This window comes from Coregonus clupeaformis, chromosome 1, assembly GCF_020615455.1.
Source record: "Coregonus clupeaformis isolate EN_2021a chromosome 1, ASM2061545v1, whole genome shotgun sequence".
NCBI lineage: Eukaryota > Metazoa > Chordata > Actinopteri > Salmoniformes > Salmonidae > Coregonus > Coregonus clupeaformis.
In genome coordinates this window covers 64,825,925-64,849,882 of record NC_059192.1, presented here as the reverse complement: position 1 = coordinate 64,849,882, position 23,958 = coordinate 64,825,925, and the positions used below count along the sequence as shown (strand labels likewise).

Here is a 23,958-nt window from a genome sequence, read left to right as displayed (position 1 = left end):
AACATCCAAGTTATAGTCAGACCATTTCGAATTTCAAACATTTTACAACCATATTAACACCGATTTAAAACCAAGTCATTCATTCCATTGGAAGCAAATCTGAACCGTCATAGTAATTTATCCATAGAAATAGAATGAATAGAAAGGGCGTCTCCATTCTAGTCAATGATGGTATAATGGGTGGACTGGTAGACATTGAGAGTACCCATGCCTAGGTTTAAAATATTCCCCATCTTCAACCTAGACCCATGCCAGGAAGTAAAAGCAGGAAGTGTACCCTTCAATCGGGTCTGTGATGTCAACTCTACTGACATTACAAAAAAGTAATTCCATTGCATGAGCCACATCAGTTAGCATCATTTGAATAAATGTTTTACATTACCATGGCAATACAGCAGTTGACAGAACCTTCCAAAATACCATGGAAATGATAGCATCACAATCATGCAGCCATTGCAAGTGTACCCATGAGTTTACCAGTCAAATTGCCAGGGTTAGAGCTTCCAAGCCTGTTCTATTCAATCTATTTCTATGACTAACTTTAATATCAAACCAATGACTTTAAATTGGAACAAAACAGTGAATTTCATAAACATAATATTATGGCTTTGTCCTGTCAACGTCAAAACGATGCAATATTCTCCCAACTATTTGCATAATCTATTAGCGCACTTAATTTGATTTTAATGTACTCGTTCCGGTTATTGACTGTTAATTAAATACATCTATATCAAAAACATTTACATATGCATCATTATTGGGCTAAAACATAGTGTGACAGCACTGACTAGGCTAGTAGGATAGGTATAGGCTGGTATGGACACCCACTGACATGACACCCAAACCAGATAGTGTTCTCCAAACACTCATGTCAAGTATATCTGACAGATACCCACTTTTCCTTTATCCAGGTACTTAATACCTCATATACCAACCTCACTAATTGCTTACAGGCAGATGAAACGTAAAACCAAACCCACTGAATTATAAACATGAATCAGCCTCTGGATGAAGAGCAACTGGTTTCCCACCGCTGGACGTGACCGAGCTACACCGAACAGTTCATCAACAAACCACATACAGCCTCAACGGATGTGTGTGAAAACACACAAAGTCAGACATCACAGGTCAATCTTCTCTGGTATGGTGAGCACTGTGCTTGAAGCTGTACTGGTGCTGGGCACTACACCCAGACTCCGGGGTCCCCCCAGACCCAGGCTGCTGTAAACGGCTGGTGTTTCCCTATACACGCACTCCAGCAGCTCCTCTGGGATAGTTACTGGGACGGATCCGGCTGGGCCTAGGCCTGAAACCAAGCCTGGGGCTACAGTTGGCACTGGGCCCGTAGCCAGGTTAGGCTGGGGGGCTTGGAGGGTGGTGCCCAGTGGGTTCCCTGGCTGGGCCTGAACCTGGGCCAGCCTCTCCAGCTCAGCGTGCTTCCTGCCTCTCCTCTTCCCCAGGACCTTGACGTAGTTGGCAGGGATGAGGCCCGTGGTCTGGCCGTCCACGCTGGCCAGCAGCCACCCACGTACCCTGGGCTGTTGCTCTGCACACAGGGGAGAGAGGTAATATAATATGGTCATTTAGCAGGCTGATGCTTTTATCAAAAGGGACTTACAGTTAACAGGAACACATTCAGCATGTAGCCCATTCTGGAATCAAACCCACAACACTGTTTCATTTCATTCCAGTGATGTGGCGTTCTGTTGACCTCCCTGCTACAGTGCTAGCTTTCTTCCTCCCAAGGCCTCCTGCACTCTTTCCCCTGATAACATACAGTGGGGAGGGAGGGAGGGGTCTCTGAGGTACCAGAGCGCATGAGAAAAAAAGTGACCAACAATAAAGCAGCACAGCAGACAAATCAAACAGGTACAGGGTATATTACACACGGCAGAAAAACATCCATCGATTTAAGATGTCTTTGGTAAATAATTGGTCTACTGCAAAAGTTACACAAACTCTAGTAATCGTCTTTGAATGTGGACTGTATTATTAAGCATAGGCCTAGACTACTGCATGGACCGGTTAGCGTAGGCTACGCTCCAAAAGTCCTATCGATGAGCTGGAGAGAACGCGCGCGGTCTCTCTTGAGAGAGCGGTTCGATGAGGCTGGGAGAGAACGCCGCAGGCCGAGAGCCGAGAGGCTGGCCTCCGTCGGAGGCTGGGAGAGAACGCCGCAGGCCTCCGCGATGAAGATAGTCCTACAGAGTTAGGCTCTAATTACACTGGATTAGTCATAATAGGGCCTATGTCATAATTAACCAGGAGTCAACTTGATTTATTTTTGATCGCTCTTAATATCATTTTCACTTTGCAAACAGTGAACATTGTGTTTCATGCCATGAGAAGTACCGGGTCAAAAGGTTCCAGAACGCAGGCGTCCAAAACAGAGCGGTGCCGGATCCTGGTCCTGCAGCCAGGGCTCGAAATGAAGGGCGTTCTGTTGCTCCTGACCCAGACTTCTCTGTCTGTCTGTTTATGGCTGTCTGTCTGTCTGTCTGTTTATGGCTGTGTGTTTATGGCTGTTTATGGCTGTTTGTGAGTGTCTGGCTGGTTGGCACACACAACCAAGTGCGAGCACGTCTCTTTCCCTCACACTGTTAGAAGTGTTCATCTCTGCCACCCACTCACCTTGCCTGTTGGACTTCAAGTCAACATACACAGTTTAATGCATACAGTAGTGGACCCTACCTCCTTGCTCTCTCTGGTCATTGTGGTTTTACCAGGGCTGCTGGCTACGTCAATTCTCCTCCCTCACTCCCCTCTTCCTCCTACCCTCTCGCTTTCGAGTCAGAAGTCATCATTGGTGCCCTGACAGTCTCATTTCTCAAGTTTGCGTTACACACACTGATATTTCCACCTGCGGTGACATCACTAGGCATCACAATGGTGACGCTGTAGGAAGGATAGCCTCTAGATGAAGAGAGAGAGAGAGAACCCAGAGAAGAAACCCAGAGAGAGAGAAAGATCCCAGAGAGAGAACCCAGAGAGTGTAATGTTTACTGTTCATTTTTTATTGTTTATTTCACTTTTGTTTATTATCTATTTCACTTGCTTTGGCAATGTTAACATATGTTTCCCATGACAATAAAGCCCTTAAATTGAAGAGAGAGAGAGAGAGAGAGAGAGAGAGAGAGAGAGAGAGAGAGAGAGAGAGAGAGAGAGAGAGAGAGAGAGAGAGAGAGAGAGAGAGAGAGAAAGAGAGAGCGAAAGGCAGAAAGAAAGAGCGAAAGCGTGGGCTGATGTGAAACATGGTCATGTACGTGTGTATGGGGGTGTGACACTTTTGGGCTGCCAAAACCGTTAATGCATGTGTATATGTGTGTGTGGGGGGAGACCTATATCTGTGTGTGGGTGAGTAGGTCTAACAGTCTGTGGATTGTATCTGTGACGTTTCTATCCACCCTAACTAAGCCCTGGCTGTGTGAGAGGCCGGGGGAACCTCCCACGTGCCCCATGTCAGAGCCCAAACACTCTGCTACTATGGGCTATAGAGAAGGCGTTAAGGGGTAGACGTCTTGTAACACATGCTCTAACACACTACTACATCCTTAATACATACAGTGGTTCCACACTAAAATGTTTAAAGACCAAGACGAGGCTGATGAAATAGATAATAACATTTAGCTATAAAGTTGATCAACTATGAATAATTCACATTCCAAGTGCAGCAATGTGTTCACTCGTCTCGGCCACACTCCAGCGTTCCAAAACGCTATTACGGGAGAACACCATTCTCAAACACGCGGTATCATGTTTCGACAGGGATTCCCGAGGGAAAGGGGCTAGCACGAGGGCCGAGGGGGTCAAATGTACATGTTTGGATTGCAGCCCTAAATCTCACAGGCACAAACATAACTCAAGTCCCATTACCACAGTAACCTCCCACCCTTAAAGGGGCAGGTCAACATTTGTCTCTGTGATATTTAGGTTAAAATTAAATGTAATTAAACAATATACCACATGACTTCTTACTAGTAATACATGCATTGTTTTAGAAACATTACAAAGCATGCTCATCCGTTTTTGTGTTTGTGTTTTAGCAACAACAAAACATTTGGCTGGTTAAAAAAAAAGTGTGACTGAAGAGGGAGGGTGAAGCAGAGAAAGCGAAGGCTGGGGAACACACGTTCTTTATATTGTTGTGTTATGTTGTTTACTGGGGCAGCTGGTGGTGGAATGGTTTGTTTAACTTAAGTTTATTCAGTTCAAAATAACATTGTTCTCTCAGATATATTGTAAACGTGTGTTAGCATGTTCAATTAGTCAATTATAATTATGTAATGGATGTTTGTCTGTTTTCATTAAGATGCAAAAGGATGTTCTTAAATTAATTGTATGTAATATAGACTGTATCTGTCTCCGAAATACACCAATTACTTTAAAAGCACTGCAAATGACCTAGACTCATGTTGGCATATCAAAATACAAAAAAAATGAGCATTTTAATTTTGGGACGGTTTAAGTTCAGTTTGGGACAGTTGAAATTGCACTTCGGGACGGTGACGAAAAAGTTAGTTGCGAGCCCTGCCTGCAGCACTGGGTAACCCTGAGACATGGCAGTAGGCTCCTTTGGCATCTCAGGGTTAATCTTGTGGTTCCGATGGCTTACTGGGTTAGAACAGTGTTTCTCAACTCCGCTTCTCCAGTCCCTCCTACAGCACATGCCCCGGGCAAACTAGTCAATTAAAACTGAATTCCACCATGTACTTCACATCAACAGAGTTGAGCGGAGACAAGAGTGTGGACTGTCTCTCTGACTACATCGAGTCTCTGACAGTTGATATTTTTAAAAATTAACGTTCTTAAACCCTTACCGTGTACCTATGTTTGTCCTCTGTAGCTGTCTGCCTTTATTTGCTGAAATCTATACTTATAATAAAACGTTCATCTGATACAACCACCGACTGTTTCCTCGTATCGACTGACAGCGACTCAATGTAGTCGGAGGTACACTCCGCCCACTCTCATCTCCGTTGATGTGAAGCACATCGTGGAGTTGAGTTTTACTTGGCTACGGACAAACATAGCTGACAAACATAGCCCATTCAATTCATCGAGGGCTTGATGACTAGTTGAAGGGGGTGTGATTGTCCGGAGCTACAATCAAAATGGTGTACTGTTGGAGGTACTGGAGGCCTGGAGTTTAGAAACACAGGTTTAGAGCATGGTGCTGGTTGTGGGTTTGATTCCCTCCTGTTTAGAGCATGGTGCTGGTTGTGGGTTTGATTCCCTCCTGTTTAGAGCATGGTGCTGGTTGTGGGTTTGATTCCCCCCTGTTTAGAGCATGGTGCTGGTTGTGGGTTTGATTCCCTCCTCTACTCCTAGTTTCTTACCTTTAGGAGCCAGGTTGAGCATGTCTCCAGCATTCAGCGAGAGCTCCTCCTCCGACGCAGCTGTGAAGTCATACTCCGCCCTGGCAACCACATGGTCATCCTCCCCACTAGCCCAGTTGGTGACTGCATAGGGATTTAAATCAATCAAAATGTACTTATAGTCCTTGTAGGGAATATTAATGAAGTAAAAATGTAAATAAGACATCCTTTTGGTAAGGTGCTGACTAACGTAACAAACTACGCAACTAAAATGTAAGTAGCACACTTCTGTCTTTCTTATGAGCATTCACAGAGCCAGATTAGCAGTGTATGTTCAGATAAACAGATGCGTCAGGGTAAGAGGCCACGAAACAGTGGATAACAGACAGGCAGGCAGAGACAGACAAGACAAAGGATATTCAGGAGGAGCCACAAACAGACAGTAGGGGGCCTCACCGCTCTCCTCGGGCCCCTGGGCGGAGCTCAGCAGCTTCCAGATGAGATAGGGCCCTCCTAGGACCACGGCCAGAAACAGGAAGATGGGCCAAGACTTGACCGCTCCGGCAATGGGGTCTTCCATTGCGGCTCCAGACCCTCTAGTCGCCAGAGCAGCTCCTTCACTGTCTGCCCACAGGTCCTCCACCTCACCGTCCCGCCTCAGCCCCAGCATCCTCTGTATGCGGCGGTACAGGTAGCGCAGAGTACGCACCAGGGCGAAGGCCGACAGAACCTTGGTAAAGTGCATCCGTAACCGTGTCAGGTGGTTGGCTACATCCAGCACGGCTCGGAAGCTGTTGTAGACGGCTGAGAATGTGGCGTCCATCATCATGCTGACCGAGGTGAAGGCCTGGACGATGCTCTCGATGGACTGGAAGGCGCCGCGGCTGCTCTCCTCTGCCTGTTGGACAAACCGACTGGGCGCCACATCTTCACCACCGGTTTGGCCGAAGCGGCTGTATCCCAGGCTCCCACCAAGGCCGCCACCGAGCCCCCCTCCCATGCCGTAGCCACCACTGTAGGGGCTGTAGCCTCCACCATAGAGGCTGGCGCTACCGTAGGGGCTGTATGAGGAGCCGGGGAAGGAGCCGTAGGAGGGACGGTAGGACTGGACAGACTGGACAGGGCGAGGGGGGACCGGGGGCACCATGCGGGTCAAGACGGGAGGGCCGGCGGGGCCAGAGAGGCCGAAGGTGGAGGGACCTGGTGGGGCAAAGTCAGTCGATCTGGTGGATTGGAAAGAGGGGCGTAACTTATAAAAGTGTGAACATTCAATTCAATCACGTGTTCGTGTTGTCAAAATGTTGCAAATAAAACGCCTCAAAACTTGTTTCCTTTGGTTTCGTAGTTAAAGATAAGTCAGAGCAATCTATGAGTGTTAACGTAATGTAATGGGTTACATCCCTAGTAGCTAGCTAGATAACAAAACAAATGACATGCCAGTCACAGGTAACGTTAGCTAGCTAACTAGATTGGAACTCGGTGGGCACTTGTGGTTGAGTTACTATCCACTGCTAGCGTAGAGTCCAATACTAAACTATTGTGAAATATAGAAATCTAGCTAGTTCTGTCCGTCAGGCAAACGCAATACTGAGCAAAACAACAGGCTCCGACCTAGTTAGGGCCTGGGCCTAGACCTAGATTAGACGCTAACGCTAGCTAGCTAACTCAAACATAGTCCATAGACAAAATCTCGTCAAGTAAGCAATAACTTGTTTACCGATAGTTGACTGGTGCACTCATGGCTGCTCCTGGAATCCGCCTTTCCCACGGTTTAGGAGGAGGCTGCGATGCCATCGTACAAACTCTATCTGAAGTTACACCGTTTTCAATCCCTTCCCCACTTCCCCGTAGCAACTAGCAAATTGCTATCTAGCTCCATGCCTGGGCCAGACCAAAATAATCAAAAAGACGATACGGAAAACGTTTGAAACAATACATCATTGGTTTGAAAGCATAAAGCCAGAGAGGATTTCTTTTATAACGCATTTTATATTGAATTTTCATTCTATCTCTGGAAGTTTAACGTCTCTGAAGTCAGCAACTTTGTTGTATCTTTTCGTCTTTGATTAGTAGAGACTAGAGGATTTTGGATCCATTGCATAAATCAATTTTCGCCAGTAGAAGTCGTCTTCTTCTTCTTCTTCGATGAGGTTTAACGGCGGTTGGCATCCAATACTTTGCATTACCGCCACATACTAAATAATAATAAGCCATTTGGCAGACGCTTTTATCCAAAGCTACTTACAGTGCATGGGTGGTCCCGGGGATCGAACCCACTACCCTGGCGTTACAAGCACCGTGCTCTACCAGCTGAGCTACAGAGGACCAACGGAAGACTTACTAAATTGGAGTACAACTCCCTTACATTTTGCTTGAAAAATAAAATTACAATAGATTAAAATAAATAAATACCCTACCATCTAACACTACACTCACAAATTCGATTTTTTTAAATAAAAATAAAATGAACACCACCCTAAATCTATTTATTCCTACCTCGTGCCCTCAACCTGAAGGAATGGGACATCGCCACTTAACACACCCTGTAACTCTACATTTAACATGTTAGTCATTTAGCAGACGCTCTTATCCAGAGCGACATACAGTTAGTGAGTGCATACATTATTTTTATTTTTCATACTGGCCCCCCGTGGGATGAATGAAAGCACTGAGATTAAAATAAATCTATAATTGGCACTATGCAGTAGTCATTTTGTGTACCAAAAGCAAACTAAACTGAATTATTTGTGGCCAGTTATAACATAATTCCACCAATGCATCCTACTCAGTATGGTGGCTGGACCTATACACTCTGTATCTACTGAGGGCATGTTAACATTGGAAAACTTAAATTCAAAGGTTTATAGAATCAGCATGGAGAAAATAAATAAGATATGATAAACAAAAGTAAGAATGTGTGGCAGACCCATTTGAGTTGCTGAACAGCAGGCATGTTGTGTATATTTGTATCAACTACTGTACATCAAAAATGATGTCTTCATTCAAACTTTCCCTTTCCCCTTACTACTATAGTACTTCACCCTGTCCTACAGAGCATTTAGATTTACTACTCTTTCTGCATCGGCATAATATAATATAATAATATGCCATTTAGCAGACGCTTTTATCCAAAGCGACTTACAGTCATGCATGCATACATTTTTGTGTATGGGTGGTCCCAGGGATCAAACCCACTACCTTGGCGTTACAAGCGCCGTGCTCTACCAGCTGAGCTACAGAGGACCACATAACTATCTGCTGGGCATAACTATCTGCTGGGATGTTTTCCTGTTAATCAACGGAAACCTGCAGTAGCTACTAGCATCACTATTCACACCCTTTCACCAAGAGACCACCTCCTTTAGAGAAAATTATTTGGGGCTACTAAATATGACAAAATGTAGGTATAACTAGAGTAGGCTGGAATACAAGCAAACTTCTCCTGAATTGATATTTTCTAAGTCTGGGCTGAAAATTATTCCAAACTCCATGTAATAAAAAATAAAAAAATCTGAACAACAGTACCACTTCATTCACAGTCACTGCAGCTCTCAATGCCAATTGAAAGATGTACTGCAGATATGTAGCTTATTTTGGTTCAGGTACAAGTCACCATGAAATTAACTGACTTGGAGTAGAGAACAGTAGAGAAACTCTTCATTTCTCAAAGCACAATCTCTCAGTCTAAGCTAAGGCATCTATATAGAAATCTAAGAGATGCCAAACCCTCAGGCCCTGTGCCACTCCAATACCAGCCACCTCAGTGTTTGTGCAGTACAGGTTATCAACAGCTTTTTAAGAATAATTTATTTCGGAAGTACAACACTCAGATTCATTACTGTTTGAAGCCAATCTGTGTCAACAGGTAAAAGGTTCCCAATCATTTATGAATTATGAACCCTCCAAAAGCACGCTACTGGGGTGAGTCAGTGTCAAGATAAAGTGGTACAAATAACTAAAGGGGAAAAAAACAGTTGAAAGGAGATAGCGAGGCATACAATGGATGCAGAGGAAAAGAGGGCATTATAGCACATGAAGACATTGTAACAAGTAGTCAATAGGATCATTTTGATGCAACTTCCAGGCACTGGGTTTAGAAAGAGCTGGTGGAAGACGTGGTGAGTCTCTTCCCAATGCAGACCCTATATCCATTTGATTTGCTAGTTGTGTAAGATGGTACAGTCACTCACCCGATGCCGAGGGCAAGGATGTGAGATAGGAGTAAGGAAGGGATGAAGACTTTGAGGAAGTCAGCAGAGAAGACACCCCCTTTCTTCATGGCTCCACTATTTCTCATGCTGAGGGATACTGAGCGTCTGGGGTGCCGGAAGTGGAACACCTTGGGTGGAACATTTTCGGGCCGACTGGACCAATCTGCAACCCAGTCTGCACCCTTGTTCATCAGGATATCATCTTCTCGGTCTTTCTCTGGGCCTTCCTCCTCCGACTGACTCCCTCTCCGACTGGACATCTCCACATCAAAGGTGATTTGGCCGTCATCCTGATCCGGACTGGGAGGTCGGTGAGGACTGTCGCAGGAGGAGCTGCTCTGGCTGGGCTCGTGCTGGGCGTCCAGCAGGATCTTCTCCATGTCTCCATTGTGGATAGAGGAGGATGAGGGCACACGCTCCAGCACCCCTGTCAGACTCTCCTCCACCTCCTCTGGCACCACCTCCAGGGCCTGAGGGGCCTGACTCTGCCCCTCATTCCCGTTCCCAGGGGCAGGAGACGGTGTGGTGGAGTTTGGCAGCAGGGCCTGGTTGCCGTTGTTTCCATTCATCTCCAGCTCCACCCATGACCCGTTGAGGCCAGGCTCCTCGTTATTGTTTTGCTGAGCAGCAGCAACTCTTCTGATGTCAGGTTTCGCACACCCAAATACCTCTCTGCAGCTGCCACCACAACCTCAATTTTCTTAGACTTACGTTCCATCCCTGCAGTACAATTAATAACCATTGCTATAAATGCTAAAAATAAAATCTTACTGAAACATACATCACTTGTTGGCCTATCCCTCTGCACTGGTACAGATCTACTACTCTCACCACTCTTCCCTCTTGACCCATCTTCCTCTACACTTCTTCCCTGCCTCAGCATATGACAACTTCTGCACTACTCTTACCCTGGAAACCTCAACCTGCCTCTCTCGCACGGGACATTTCTGATCCCCAGCCCCATGGGCACCCCTACAATTAGCACATACCACTACTTTCCCCAATGCTACACATTCCTTTGTCTCATGCCCTTCTGCACACTTCTCACACCTTGGAAACTCCCTCTAACACACTGCTGCCAAATGCCATAAGTTTGACACCTGTAACACCGTAATGTATTCGGCACATAAGTGTCAAGGGCTGAGCGTAGATGTGGTGCAGAAATCAAGCGCAGGACAACAGAGGCTCTTCAACAGTCTTTAGTGAGGATCAAAATAATACAAAAGACTCACGGCAAAATCCCAGCCGGAGGGCAAGCGAAACAATTACGCACACAGGGAACAGTGAGTAACTCAAACTGCGCACACAGTGCGGACACTCTCTCAACTCAAACAGAACGAGAGAGAACAAACTGACGCATAGCTGACACGTAACAATTACACACAACACATGACAAAACCTAAGAGAACTTATAGGGCACATAATCAACACTAACAAAGAACAGGTGTACAAACAGACCAAACCAAACGAACATCAAAACATAGAACGGTGGCAGCTAGTACTCCGGAGACGACGACCGCCGAAGCCTGCCCGAACAAGGAGGAGAAGCAGCCTCGGCAGAAACCGTGACAATAAGCTCGTACAGGATAACTTATATATCCTAACTTCACTTTATTGGGCAAAGACTCAACTTCAAAACTCAAAAGAACAGACAATGACTCTTCTGTTTCCCCACTCTCGCCACCCTGTTTGCGTCGCACCAAACGACGAGCATCACAAACACCGGGAATCTTCCCCTTCAGTTGGTCAACTTTTACATTTACTGCTACCCCAGTAATCACTCCTTTCAATGGCACCCTTTTCTTGAGAGCGAAACAATTCACATTTCTTGCCCCCATTTGTTTAACTCAGAGCGCCTTCTCCCTCTGACCAGCAGAAACACAAACAATTATCACTAGACCACTTCTGGTTACCCTCACCGATTCCACTATACCCAACTATTTTTTCACCCACCCTGAAACCACAAATGGCAAAAGGCAAGGGTCCACTTTTTCCCAAAAACGTCACTCCTACTGTCACATACTCATCTTTATCCTGACCTTCGGTGCAAGCCTCGGGCTCCAAGTACTTCACCACACCTACCACCTCCAATACTTCACCCTCATTCACTTCCATTTATACTCCTGTCTTCAGCTCACTCTGCTTACATTTTCTACCGTTCTTCTTTAACAAACCTTCTCCCTTTTTTCCACCATTTTTAACCGACTCAAGCTCACAATCTTCCTCCCTCTCTCTTAGACCTCCTCTGCCTCTCTTTTTTCCCTCCATTCCTCCTCCGTATTCCAAGTATACGTCTCCTTATGATAATACTGCACTTCTCCTGACATACATCTTGTTCTTGCTTTCTCAAGGGATGCCATTTACGAGGCTCTCCAACCAAATCTTTGTCTAAAGTTACTTCTACCGTATTGCTGGTTTGCACCAGGGGACTCTGGCATCGCTGCCTATCTCTCAATTTTCTTATCTTGTTCCTCGCTAACCTGTCCGAAAAGTTCAGCGCTCTCTCCAGTAGAAGTCGTCCTGAGGCTGATGGAAACTATACTAAAGTATGAAAGGTGAGGTGGGACAGTTTTTTCAACTGAGAGAAGTGGGAGCGAAAATACACAACTCAGAAAAATTTACCGTTGGTGTATTTGACTGACAGAACCAATACTAAGATAACATTTACCACATTTATTGTTCATGTCAAATGATCTCAATCGTAAAAACAATTATATAAAACAAGGTCTATTTTTTAGAAAATTGTATTATTTATGATAATCTGAATGTCAGACTGCTCTTCTCCTTTGCTGTTAACAATGCAAAAAATCTAGACAATACTAACACTGTCCAGAGAAGTGTATTGTTTTCCCAGACATTTAAAAAATTCAAACAGGCATAATTCACATGTAGAAATAACATTTATTTCAATAAACAGACTGAGCAAACTTGTACAAACAAAAATAAATAAAATAATCATAAAATAATAATCATACACAGGGTGGTCTATTCAGGAATGATATTACAGAGATTGTTATAAAGATTAAGGGCTTGTTTGGATTGAACGAATTTCAAAGATTGTTTATATAACTTTACCTCATTTCAGAAGACAATGAGGTAGTTAAAAAAAAAAGGATATTTGTGAATTAAATATTTTGCCATGATGATCAAGTTATTATACACACTTTCCTGTCCTCCATTAGAAAAGCAAACCTGATATTATTCAACGTTAAAGTGGGTAGGAATAGATCATTATATGTGATCCAGTACTGAAATGCATCCCAAAAGGCTTTAGTAGGTTGACATGGGAAAAAAGGATGTTCTGCTGTTTCAATATCTGAGTTACAAAACACACAATGGTTAAAGTCAAAGTTGAATCTCTGTCTTAAGAAATCACTACATGGGTAAATGTCATTCATTGTTTTGATATTTAACTTCTTTAGCTTTAGGTGGTAAAGGAAAATAAAAGTATCTAGTTCTTATTCTGACTATAGAACTTCTAGTGAAGTCTTATAACATCTATTTCATTTTCAAAGGTGAAGGGAAACACTGCTGTAACAGTTGTTCTTAAGAATTTGTTATTACATTTTTTTATCTAAGAAATGATATCCATCTATAACTAATGAAAACATATGTGGTCTGCAGCAGAATAAAGTCAACATTCCTTTGAATAAAATAATAATTGCTTGTGGAATTGCCTTAACCACTGTAATATACTGTCTATTGGAGAAAACAATATCACGTTTTTGAATGGAGTCATTATACAATAGAATATTTCCATTATCATCCAGGCAAACTGAAATCCTTTTTACCTCATTTCTACCAGCATGTTAAACGTGCAACCAGAGTGGAAAAAAACTCTAGACCACCTTTACTCCACACACAGACACGCGTACAAAGTTCTCCATCGCCCTCCATTTGGCAAACTCTATCCTCTGATTCCTTCTTACAATAAAAAAACTAAAGCAGGAAGTACCAGTGACTCGGTCAATAAAGAAGTGGTCAGATGACGCAGATGCTAAGCTGCCGGACTGTTTTGCTAGCACAGACTGGAATATGTTCCGGGATTCTTCCAATGGCATTGAGGAGTACACGACATCAGTCACTGGCTTCATCAATAAGTGCATCGATGACGTCGTCCCCACAGTGACCGTGTACATACCCCAACCAGAAACCATGGATTACAGGCAACATCTGAGCTAAAGGGTAGAGCTGCCACTTTCAAGGAGCGGGACTCTAACCCGGACGCTTATAAGAAATCCCGCTATGCCCCGCGACGAACCATCAAACAGGCAAAGCGTCAATACAGGACTAAGATTGAATCATACTACACCGGCTCCGACGTTCGTCGGATGTAGCAGTGCTTGCAAACTATTACAGACTACAAAGGGAAACACAGCTGCGAGCTGCCCAGTGACACAAGCCTATCAGATGAGCTAAATTACTTCTATGCTCGCTTCGAGGCAAGCAACACTGAAGCATGCATGAGAGCATCAGCTGTTCCAGACGACTGTGTGAAAACGCTCTCCGTAGCCGATGTGAGTAAGACCTTTAAACAGGTCAACATTCACAAGGCCGCAGGGCCAGACGGATTATCAGGATGTGTACCTCGAGAATGCGCTGACAAACTGGCAAGTGTCTTCACTGACATTTTCAACCTGTCCCTGACTTAGTCTGTAATACCAACATGTTTCAAGCAGACCTGTGCCCAAGAACACTAAGGTAACCTGCCTAAATGACTACCGACCCGTAGCACTCACGTCTGTAGCCATGAAGTGCTTTGAAAGGCTGGTCATGGCTCACATCAACACCATTATCCCAGAAACCCTAGACCTACTCCAATTTGCATACCACCCCAATAGATCCACAGATGATGTAATCTCTATTGCACTCCACACTGCCCTTTCTCACAAGGAACACCTACGTGAGAATGCTATTAATTGACTACAGCTCAGCGTTCAACACCATAGTGCCCTCAAAGCTCATCACTAAGCTAAGGACCCTGGGACTAAACACCTCCCTCTGCAACTGGATCCTGGACTCCCTGACGGGCCGCCCCCAGGTGGTAAGGGTAGGTAACAACACATCTGCCATGCTGATCCTCAACATGGGGGCCCCTCAGGGGTGGTGCTCAGTCCCCTCCTGTACTCCCTGTTCACCCATGACTGCATAGCCAGGCACGACTCCAACACCATCATTACGTTTGCTGACAACACAACAGTGGTAGGCCTGATCACCGACAACGATGAGACAGCCTATAGGGAGGAGGTCAGAGACCTGGCCGGGTGGTGCCAGGATAACAACCTCTCCCTCAACGTGATTAAGACAAAGGAGATGATTGTGGACTATAGGAAAAAGAGGACCGAGCACGCCCCCATTCTCATCGACGGGGCTGTAGTGGAGCAGGTTGAGTGCTTCAAGTTCACACCAAACAGACCAAGACAGTCGTGAAGAGGGCACGACAAAGCTTATTCCCCCTCAGGAGACTGAAAAGATTTGGCATGGGTCCTCAGATCCTCAAAAAGTTATACAGCTGCACCATCGAGAGCATCCTGACTGGTTTCATCACTGCCTGGTATGGCAACTGCTCGGCCTCCGACCGCAAGGCACTACAGAGGGTAGTGCGTACGGCCCAGTACATCACTGGGGCCAAGCTTCCTGCCATCCAGGACCTCTATACCAGGCGGTGTCAGAGGAAGGCCCTACAAATTGTCAAAGACTCCAGCCACCCAAGTCATAGACTCTTCTCTCTGCTACCACACGGCAAGCGGCATCGGTGCGCCAAGTCTATGACCAAAAGGCTTCTTAACAGCTTCTACCCCCAAACCATAAGACTCCTGAACAGCTCATCAAAAGGCTACCCGGACTATTTGCATTGTCCCCCCCTCTTTTATGCTGCTGCTACTCTCTGTTTATTCTCTATGCATAGTCACCTTAACTCTACCTACATGTACACTACCGTTCAAAAGTTTGGGGTCACTTAGAAATGTCCTTGTTTTCGAAAGAAAAGCAATTTTTCTGTCCATTAAAATAACATCAAATTGATCAGAAATACAGTGTAGACATTGTTAATGTTGTAAATGGCTATTGTTGCTGGAAACGGCTGATTTTTAATGGAATATCTACATAGGCGTACAGAGGCCCATTATCAGCAACCATCAGTCCTGTGTTCCAATGGCACGTTGTGTTTGCTAATCCAAGTTTATCATTTTAAAAGGCTAATTGATCATTAGAAAATCATTTTGCAATTATGTTAGCACAGCTGAAAACGGTTGTGCTGATTAAAGAAGCAATAAAACTGGCCTTCTTGAGACTAGTTGAGTATCTGGAGCATCAGCAATTGTGGGTTCGATTACAGGCTCAAAATGGCCAGAAACAAAGAACTTTCTTCTGAAACTCGTCAGTCTGTTCTTGCTCTGAGAAATGAAGGCTATTCCATGCGAGAAATTGCCAAGAAACGGAAGATCTCGTACAATGCTGTGTACTACTCCCTTCACAGAACAGCGCAAACTGGCTCTAACCAGAATAGAAAGAGGAGTGGGAGGCCCCGGTGCACAACTGAGCAAGAGGACAAATACATTAGAGTGTCTAGTTTGAGAAACAGGCGCCTCACAGGTCCTCAACTGGCAGCTTCATTAAATACCTCTCACGGGATAACTAACATCCCCTAGCATGACTTTATCAGGCAAATACTCAATATCAAAACTCAAAAGGATAGACATGGTCTCCTCAGTCTCGCGCTCGCCACCGGGTCTGCTTTGCACCAAACGGCGCGCATCAGACACCAGGGATCCTGAACTTCAGTTGATCCATCTCAATACTCAAAGCCATAGAGGGATTCTTTAATAAAGCACTGATATTGTATTTTGGCTGTAGCATTTTGGTGTCAATTACTGTTTTGTTCAATCGCTTTGGTGCATTTTTCAGATGTAAAGTGGTATATTTGAAAAACTCTTAAGTACAAAACTCTAAACTGAGAACACTTGTAATGGCCCCCTGTCTTATGTTCAGAACCTTTGATTGTGCATTCATTGGAGTTGAACACATCTTTCACCCCTGAGTCATTCATGAAAAGTCAAAGTTTTCTGTGAAATACCATGAAAACATAGTTTAGTCACTAATACATCAGATAATGATAGGCTCACCATTTAGCCATTTTAATTAACATTTAATCTAATAGCAAAATATACAAGATCCATTTTTCAAACTGTCATTTTTGAAATGCAGAATAGAAGGAATAGTAGATGGTAAATATCTTTATCTATATTTCCAGACAGTATTTAGCTATAACTTGACACGCAGAATTTGTTTTTACAACCATATTTTTTGTATCCAATGGCAGATTGTGAGCATGTTGTATGTCAGTCTTACAGTTTCATTATGCTTATACAATACATACATAGAACAAATCATCAGAAATAGGGGTTTTGTGGGGGTATTGTAAAGCAGTAGGTTACTGTAAAAACATATTGGTGTAGCATTGGAGTGGCACGGTGTGTGTATGCCATTGATCAACATTGTTCAAGATCACCTTTTCTATGTGACTTGGCAGCTAATACAGTATCAGCTGTCTCTCTGCTTGACAACATTAACCAGCTTACAGTGTATCAGTGACATTTGGTTTGAAAACGTCTAACATAAATTGATGTCAATTGATATATTTATAATGTAAAAATATAGAATGTTACAGTGTTCAGCAGTTATCAAACTATATATGTTAACTAGGCACTACATCATTTTGGTTCAGAAGCTTATCCATTTTGAGCAGTTTGATTAAGTGATAGTTAAATGTGTTGTTAACAAATGACAAGAAAATCATATCAAAAGTAAAGTGAATATTGCATTTTGAAAAGCAGATGCCTAGATTGATTATGTATCCAAATTGAAAGAGTGATTTGGTCAGTGAACAAGTGATTTTGTGAATGTGTTTGTTGTACTCAGTCAATTGAAAATGTGCTTAGAGTTTTGAAATGTGAGCCATTTTGATCATGTACAACGTACTTGTGAAAATTGCACCAAAGTGATTGACTTTTTAAAAAAATGTGTTGCCTTGAGGATATCAGTTCCATCAAAGATGTGGTTCCATTGCATTATTCCATTTCAGCCAGTAGAGGTCGCCCCGAGGCTGATGGAAATGATACTAAAGTATCAAAGGTGGGGCAGTTTTTTCAACTTGGAGAGGAAATACACAACTTAACCATTGGTGTATTTGACTGACAGAATCAATACTAAGATAACCCAATTCAAAACATTTGCTCAACATTTAGCAGATTTATTGTTCATGTCAAATGATCTCCATCATCACATGTTTATATAAAACGAGGTCTATTTAAAAAAAAAAACATAGATCATTGGATTATTTATGATATTCTGAATGTCAGACTGCAATTTTACTTAGTTTGCTGTAAGAAAAATCAAGACAATACTGTCCAGAGAAGTGTTTTAGTAGTTCTGTAAAAGAGCCATGGTCGTGTGAACAGTACTTCCCCTTTAACTGCGCTCCTGTAAAAGTCAAAGGAGAAGTGAGGCATGCCCTGTGTATATGCTGTATGACGTCTGCTTGACTATTGTGAAGAGGAGTGACTGACGCTGTAACCTCAAAGAAAGAAGCACAGCTCTTCTACAGCCTAGTGAGAGGGATGCTGATGTGTGATGTGTGGTTCTAGCAGGTGACGTGTAATGTCAGAATCAAATCAAATCACATTTTATTGGTCAGGTACACATATATATGTTATCGCAATGCAGCAAAAATACTTATGTTTCTAGCTCCAACAGTGCAGTAATATCTAACAATACAAAACAATACACACAAATCCAATAAATAAAAAATAAAGGAATTAAGAAATATCAGAACGAGCAATGTCAGAGTCCAGAATTTAAATGTATATGATGGTGTGTATAGACAGTATGGACAGTATATGAATAGAAAAGGTGTGTACAGCAGTAGTTATATAGGATGAGCCTTGACAAGAATATACTATATACATATGAGGTGGGTAAAACAGTATATAAACATTATTAAAGTGACCAGTGTTCAATGACTATGTACATAGGGCAGCAGTCTCTAAAGCCGGGTGGACACTCCATGACTTTCAAAACCCTAACATCGCTGAGCCTCTCACTTTAAACAACCGTCGTTCCTGTAGTTTGTTGTGTGTTGCCAACGTAGTGGTGCGCTAAACGATGTGGCACAGACGGTGGGCACACATTACACGATTCTTCACTTGGTCGTGACGATTCTTGATACCACGCTGTCTTGCTAAAACAGGGATGTGATTAGATTTAACGAGCTGTGGCTCAAAGCACCCTCATAAACATTCAGTCAGACATTCAATCTTGCCATACAGAGTTGAAATATCTAGCCAACATTTTGAATTGAATAACATTGCTTGTAAAATTCAGAGCTGTAAGGATCTGACACTTTGGCTTTGGTTACAGGGAAGTACAAACGAATATTAGTAGTAGTCATCGCTCCTGAGTCTACACATTCTGGGTGATGTCAAACAACATCATCATCTCACTGGCTTCTTCTCTGGCGAGCTCTCATTGGCTATTGCTGATCACCGTTCTCAAAACTTGTCGTTGCACATCTCACACTACAAGAGCATGGCAGATTTTGTGCTGATAAAATCAAACGTGTTGGAAAATATAGGGACGTCTGGGACTGCTCAAAGACGAGATCGGTAGCCCTCAGATTGAGTCTTTGACCCGCTCACATCATCGGTGAAGGCCGCGAGCCCAGAGTAGGCAATGACATGGGGATTTTGTCTTTGATCTCAAAAACTTGTCTGGGACAGCTAAATCGTGGCAAAAATCGGGTTGTGTACATCCGGCTTAAGGTGCAGGATAGAGTACCGGGTGGTAGCCGGCTAATGACAGTGACTAAGTTCAGGGCAGGGTACTGGGCGGAGTCCTGCTAGTGGTGGTGACTGTTTAATAGTCTGATGGCCTGGAGATAGAAGCTGTTTCTCAGTCTTTTGGTCCCAGATTTGATGCACCTGTACGGTCTCCGCCTTCTAGATGGTAGGGGGGTTAGTAGGCCGTGGCTCAGGTGGCTGAGGTCCTTGATGATCTTCTTGGCCTTCCTGTGACACCGAGTGCTGTAGATGTCCTGCAAACTTGATGATTGAGTTGGAGGCGTGCTTGGCCACGCAGTCGTGAGTGAACAAGGAGTACAGGAGGGGGCTGAGCACACACCCTTGTGGGGCCCCTGTGTTGAGGGTCAGCATAGCGTAGGTGTTGTTGCCTACCTTCACCATCTGGGGTCGGCCCATCAGGAAGTCCAGGACCCAGTTGCACAGGGCGGGGTTCAGACCCAGGACCTCGAGCTTAGTGATGAGCTTGGAGGGCACTATGGTGTTGAAAGCTGAGCTGTAGTCAATGAACAGTATTCTTGAATGTGTCATTGTTTATGTGTGTGTGTGCGTGTGTGCGTGTGTGTGTGTGTGTTCTGTGCAGAAAGGTCCATCTCTTTTGGTTGTTGGGTATTTGATAAAAGGTGTGAATCTAGAAAGTGCTTTCTGATGTCACTGTTTATGTACAGTGCATTTGGAAAGTATTCAGACCCCTTGACTTTTTCCACATTTTGTTACATTACAGCCTTATTCTAAAATGGATTCAATCCTTTTTTTAAATTTTATCTACACACAATACCCCATAATGACAAAGCAAAAACAGTTTTTTTTTTACATTTTAGCAAATGTATTAAAAATAAAAAACGGAAATATCACATTTACATAAGTATTCAGATCCTTTACTCAGTACTTTGTTGAAGCACCTTTGGCAGCGATTACAGCCTTGAGTCTTCTTGGGTGTGACGCTACAAGCTTGGCACACCTGTATTTGGGGAGTTTCTCCCATTCTTCTCTGCAGATCCTCTCAAGCTCTGTCAGGTTGGATGGGGAGCGTCGCTGCACAGCTATTTTCAGGTCTCTCCAGAGATGTTAGATCGGGTTCAAGTCCGGGCTCTGGCTGGGCCACTCAAGGACATTCAGAGACCCGAAGCCACTCCTGTGTTGTCTTGGCTGTGTGCTTACGGTCATTGTCCTGTTGGAAGGTGAATCTTCGCCCCCAGTCTGAGGTCCTGAGCGCTCTGGAGCAGGTTTTCATCAAAGATCTCTCTGTACTTTACTCCGTTCATCTTTGCCTCGATCCTGACTAGTCTCCCAGTCCCTGCCGCTGAAAAATATCCCCACAGCATGATGCTGCCACCACCATGCTTCACCGTAGGGATGATGCCAGGTTTCCTACAGACGTGACTCTTGGCATTCAGGCCAAAGAGTTCAGTCTTGGTTTCATCAGACCAGAGAATCTTGTTTCTCATGGTCTGAGAGTCCTTTGGGTGCCTTTTGGCAAACTCCCAGCGGGCTGTCACTCTATCATAAAGGCCTGATTGATGGAGTGCTGCAGAGATGGTTGACCTTCTGGAAGGTTCTCCCATCTCCACAGAGGAACTTTGGAGCTCTGTCAGAGTGACCATTGGGTTCTTGGTCACCTCTCTGACCAAGGCCCTTCTCCTCCGATTGCTCAGTTTAGCCGGAGCTCTACGTACAATTCCTTCGACCTCATGGCTTGGTTTTTGCTTTGACATGCACTGTCAACTGTGGGACCTTATATAGACAGGTGTGTGCCCTTCCAAATCATGTCCAACCAATTTAGTTTACCACAGGTGAACTCCAATCAAGTTGTAGAAACATCTCAAGGACCAATGGAAACAGGATGCGCCTGAGCTCAATTTCGAGTCTCATAGAAAATGATCTGAATAATTATGTAAATAAGGTATTTCTGTTTTTTATTTTTAATAAATGTACAAAACATTCTAAAAACCTGTTTTAGCTTAGTCATTATGGGGTATTGTGTGTAGATTGATGAGGACATTTTTTTTATTTAATCCGTTTTAGAATAAGGCTGTAACGTAACAAAATGTGGAAAAAGTCAACGGGTCTGAATACTTTCTGAATGCACTGCATGAGAGAGAGAGGTTAGATAGGTGTGTGTGATGGTGATGTGTTCTGTATCTATCCCTGGGTTTAACAGGACTGTATCCTCTATTGTGTAGACTGTAGCTGTTGGCCATGCATTTCGGTCGTGTTGGGATCCCAAATGTAAGGTGGGATTCTAGATAATGACGTCGCTGTGTGGGGGTGTATGAGAATACTGGTGGTGGTCGTGGTGTTTGGGTTTGGTTCCAAATGTGACCTTTTGGGCTCTGTTGGCTTGTCATCCACCCCCTCTCTCATTCACACTCTCACCCAGAGGTATAGCTGCACACTCACATTCTGCTAAGTGGTTCAAAGGCCCTGCCTGAAGGCCAAAACAAGAAGACCACAATGGAAATACAAACAAAAACTGTTATCCTTGATTATTTAAAATACATTGTATCCACGTGTGTGGTGGAATTTTGTTTTTAAATTGTCAAATAAATCAAATAAAAAAAGTTTTGTTCACACAGTTTCAGCAGCTGAAGATAAAGCCTAACGTTACTGCTACACCAAACAATGGGGATAAAGCTACCATTACTGTAAGGTGTACGCTGGGAGTCGGAAAGCAAGTACAGGGAGTGAGTGCATTTAATAATAAATGGACCAAGAGTAGAGTACAGACATGAAACAACGGAACAGAGTCAATAACGCCTGGGGAAGGAACCAAAGGGAGTGACAGATATAGGGGAGGTAATCAGGGAGGTGATTGAGTCCAGCTGAGGGCGATGAAGCGCTGGTGCGCGTAACGATGGTAACAGGTGTGCGTAATAATGAGCAGCCTGGCGACCTCGAGCGCCGGAGAGGGAGTATAGGTGACAATTACTGCTACACCAGTCAGATAAAGTTTAGACGTTCGCCTTCTATTCACCATCTCTGTCCCTGTGTGACCATTGCGCAATGACAATGAAGGCCTTAGATTCAATGCGGAGTGCGGAAGATCTGCGCTGACGCGCGATTGAAATTGAAGGGCAATTTTCCCACGTTCCTGCATTCAGGAGACATTTCTCCTTTTTCGAAGGTTGCATTGGACTTAGTTATTTTACTGTTCCTGTCCAGAGAAATCCTCAGGTTCCTGTGTTGTTGCGTCATGTTATTTGCCGGGCAGAACATCTGAGCGGCTTGAGGCTTCTATAGGTACTTTCCATGTCAGCCCCTCAATGTGTGTGTGAGCGAGAGAGAGAGAGAGAGAGAGAGTGTGGTTTTTGATTGTGTGTCTCTGTGTGTGTGAGCTATGTGTGTGTGTGTATGTGGTGTGTGTGAGCTATGTGTGTGTGTCAGTGACTCAAGGCGTGTTGTTGACATGGATCTGCATGCCTGCCCGTCAGAAGAGGAAGTGAAATGTTTGACTGCATTGCAGATCACATAATGCCTCAATGGAAAATCACACCAAAGGCCAGTTCTCTGACTAATTATTATTCTGATTGTCTGGGTGTGTTAAACAAACAGAATTTGCATTATGGGTTTTAATAGATGTTTTATTTATTTTATTTTATCTATGTTTTCTAATACAATGCATTCTTATGGTGTTATAACTAATGTACCATTAAGCTATAGCAGGCTAAACAGATAAACAATGGGAGAAAAGTTTCTGGTAAACTACATACATTGATATACATGCATAAGCCTACTACAATAACTGTCTCCAGTCCTGGCCTTATAAGCATCTAGAAAACCCTAACGGCTATTGACTGTGTCCCAAATGGCACCCTATTCCCTATATAGTGCACTACTTTTGACCAGGGCCCTATAGTAGTGCACTATATAGGGAATAGGGTGCAATTTGGGACACTCCCACTGTACCTGGTGCCACATGAATGGGATTTCCCCCATGCTCTGAAATCTGAGATAAATGTTATGTGAGGTAACCATTTTAGAGACAATAGCTATACTTAAAAATTTACTGCAAGAAGTTAGAAAATGGCAGGAACACACAAATTAACTAAGGGTAGGATGATATAGTAATTGCTTTCCATTTCAGATTAAGAATTGTGACGTAGTCATTTTCTAGGCAGAGCTCATTGAAAATAAATGTTGATATTGTTGATCATACATAAGTACATGTAACACAAAATCCACCTGATAATGTGAATGATTGTCTAGACTCTATTGTGTTGGAGAGATACTATAGCTTCAATCATAAAAGTCTTTGCCCTGCTTCTCATATAATGTTCAGTGAGGAGAGATGTTATAGTTAACTTCCTGATCTGACTGGATTGGGGAGGGGGGGGAGACAGGAAGAGGGAGGAGGAGTGTTACTGGAAATAGGTGGAGGAGCAGCTCAGCCAGAAGTATCACGTCCCCTCTGGCTGTGTTCCAGGAAATGGAGAAGACGCACACACACACACAAACAACACACCTACACACCTATGAGTGGGCTGGGCTAATGACATAGTTACATAACGAACAGTGAAATATTTGCATCAAGAACTGTGACGCTACAGTTAATGCCTCATGTTCATAATATTTGCCTGT

General features: G+C 43.8%; 2 protein-coding genes across 2 annotated transcripts; both read right to left on the bottom strand.

Annotated features, from left to right (window-relative positions):
* Positions 1–606: 606 nt before the first annotated feature.
* Positions 607–7,447, bottom strand: pex13 (peroxisomal biogenesis factor 13). Its single transcript, XM_041884940.2, has 4 exons — positions 7,033–7,447; positions 5,772–6,538; positions 5,337–5,459; positions 607–1,546 (listed from the first exon to the last, which is right to left on the bottom strand). Exons 1-4 carry the CDS (start codon positions 7,107–7,109, stop codon positions 1,122–1,124), a joined length of 1,392 nt encoding a protein of 463 aa, XP_041740874.2. The 5' UTR covers positions 7,110–7,447; the 3' UTR covers positions 607–1,121.
* A 1,739-nt stretch (positions 7,448–9,186) lies between these two features.
* Positions 9,187–10,251, bottom strand: LOC121583551 (BCL2/adenovirus E1B 19 kDa protein-interacting protein 3-like). Its single transcript, XM_041899676.2, has 2 exons — positions 9,506–10,251; positions 9,187–9,457 (listed from the first exon to the last, which is right to left on the bottom strand). Exons 1-2 carry the CDS (start codon positions 10,093–10,095, stop codon positions 9,409–9,411), a joined length of 639 nt encoding a protein of 212 aa, XP_041755610.1. The 5' UTR covers positions 10,096–10,251; the 3' UTR covers positions 9,187–9,408.
* Between the last annotated feature and the right edge of the window lie 13,707 nt (positions 10,252–23,958).

Bases quoted from the DNA above. Each gene is read 5' to 3' on its own strand.
- pex13 (XM_041884940.2), bottom strand. From the start codon at position 7,109: ATGGCATCGCAGCCTCCTCCTAAACCGTGGGAAAGGCGGATTCCAGGA. The intron at 5,460-5,771 runs GTGAGGCCCCCT...ATCCCTATGCAG, and splicing joins CCAGGGGCCCGAGGAGAGCG to TCACCAACTGGGCTAGTGGG. The intron at 1,547-5,336 runs GTAAGAAACTAG...CCCTGTGTGCAG, and splicing joins GCTCAACCTGGCTCCTAAAG to AGCAACAGCCCAGGGTACGT.
- LOC121583551 (XM_041899676.2), bottom strand. From the start codon at position 10,095: ATGAATGGAAACAACGGCAACCAGGCCCTGCTGCCAAACTCCACCACA. The intron at 9,458-9,505 runs GTGAGTGACTGT...AAATGGATATAG, and splicing joins ATCCTTGCCCTCGGCATCGG to GGTCTGCATTGGGAAGAGAC.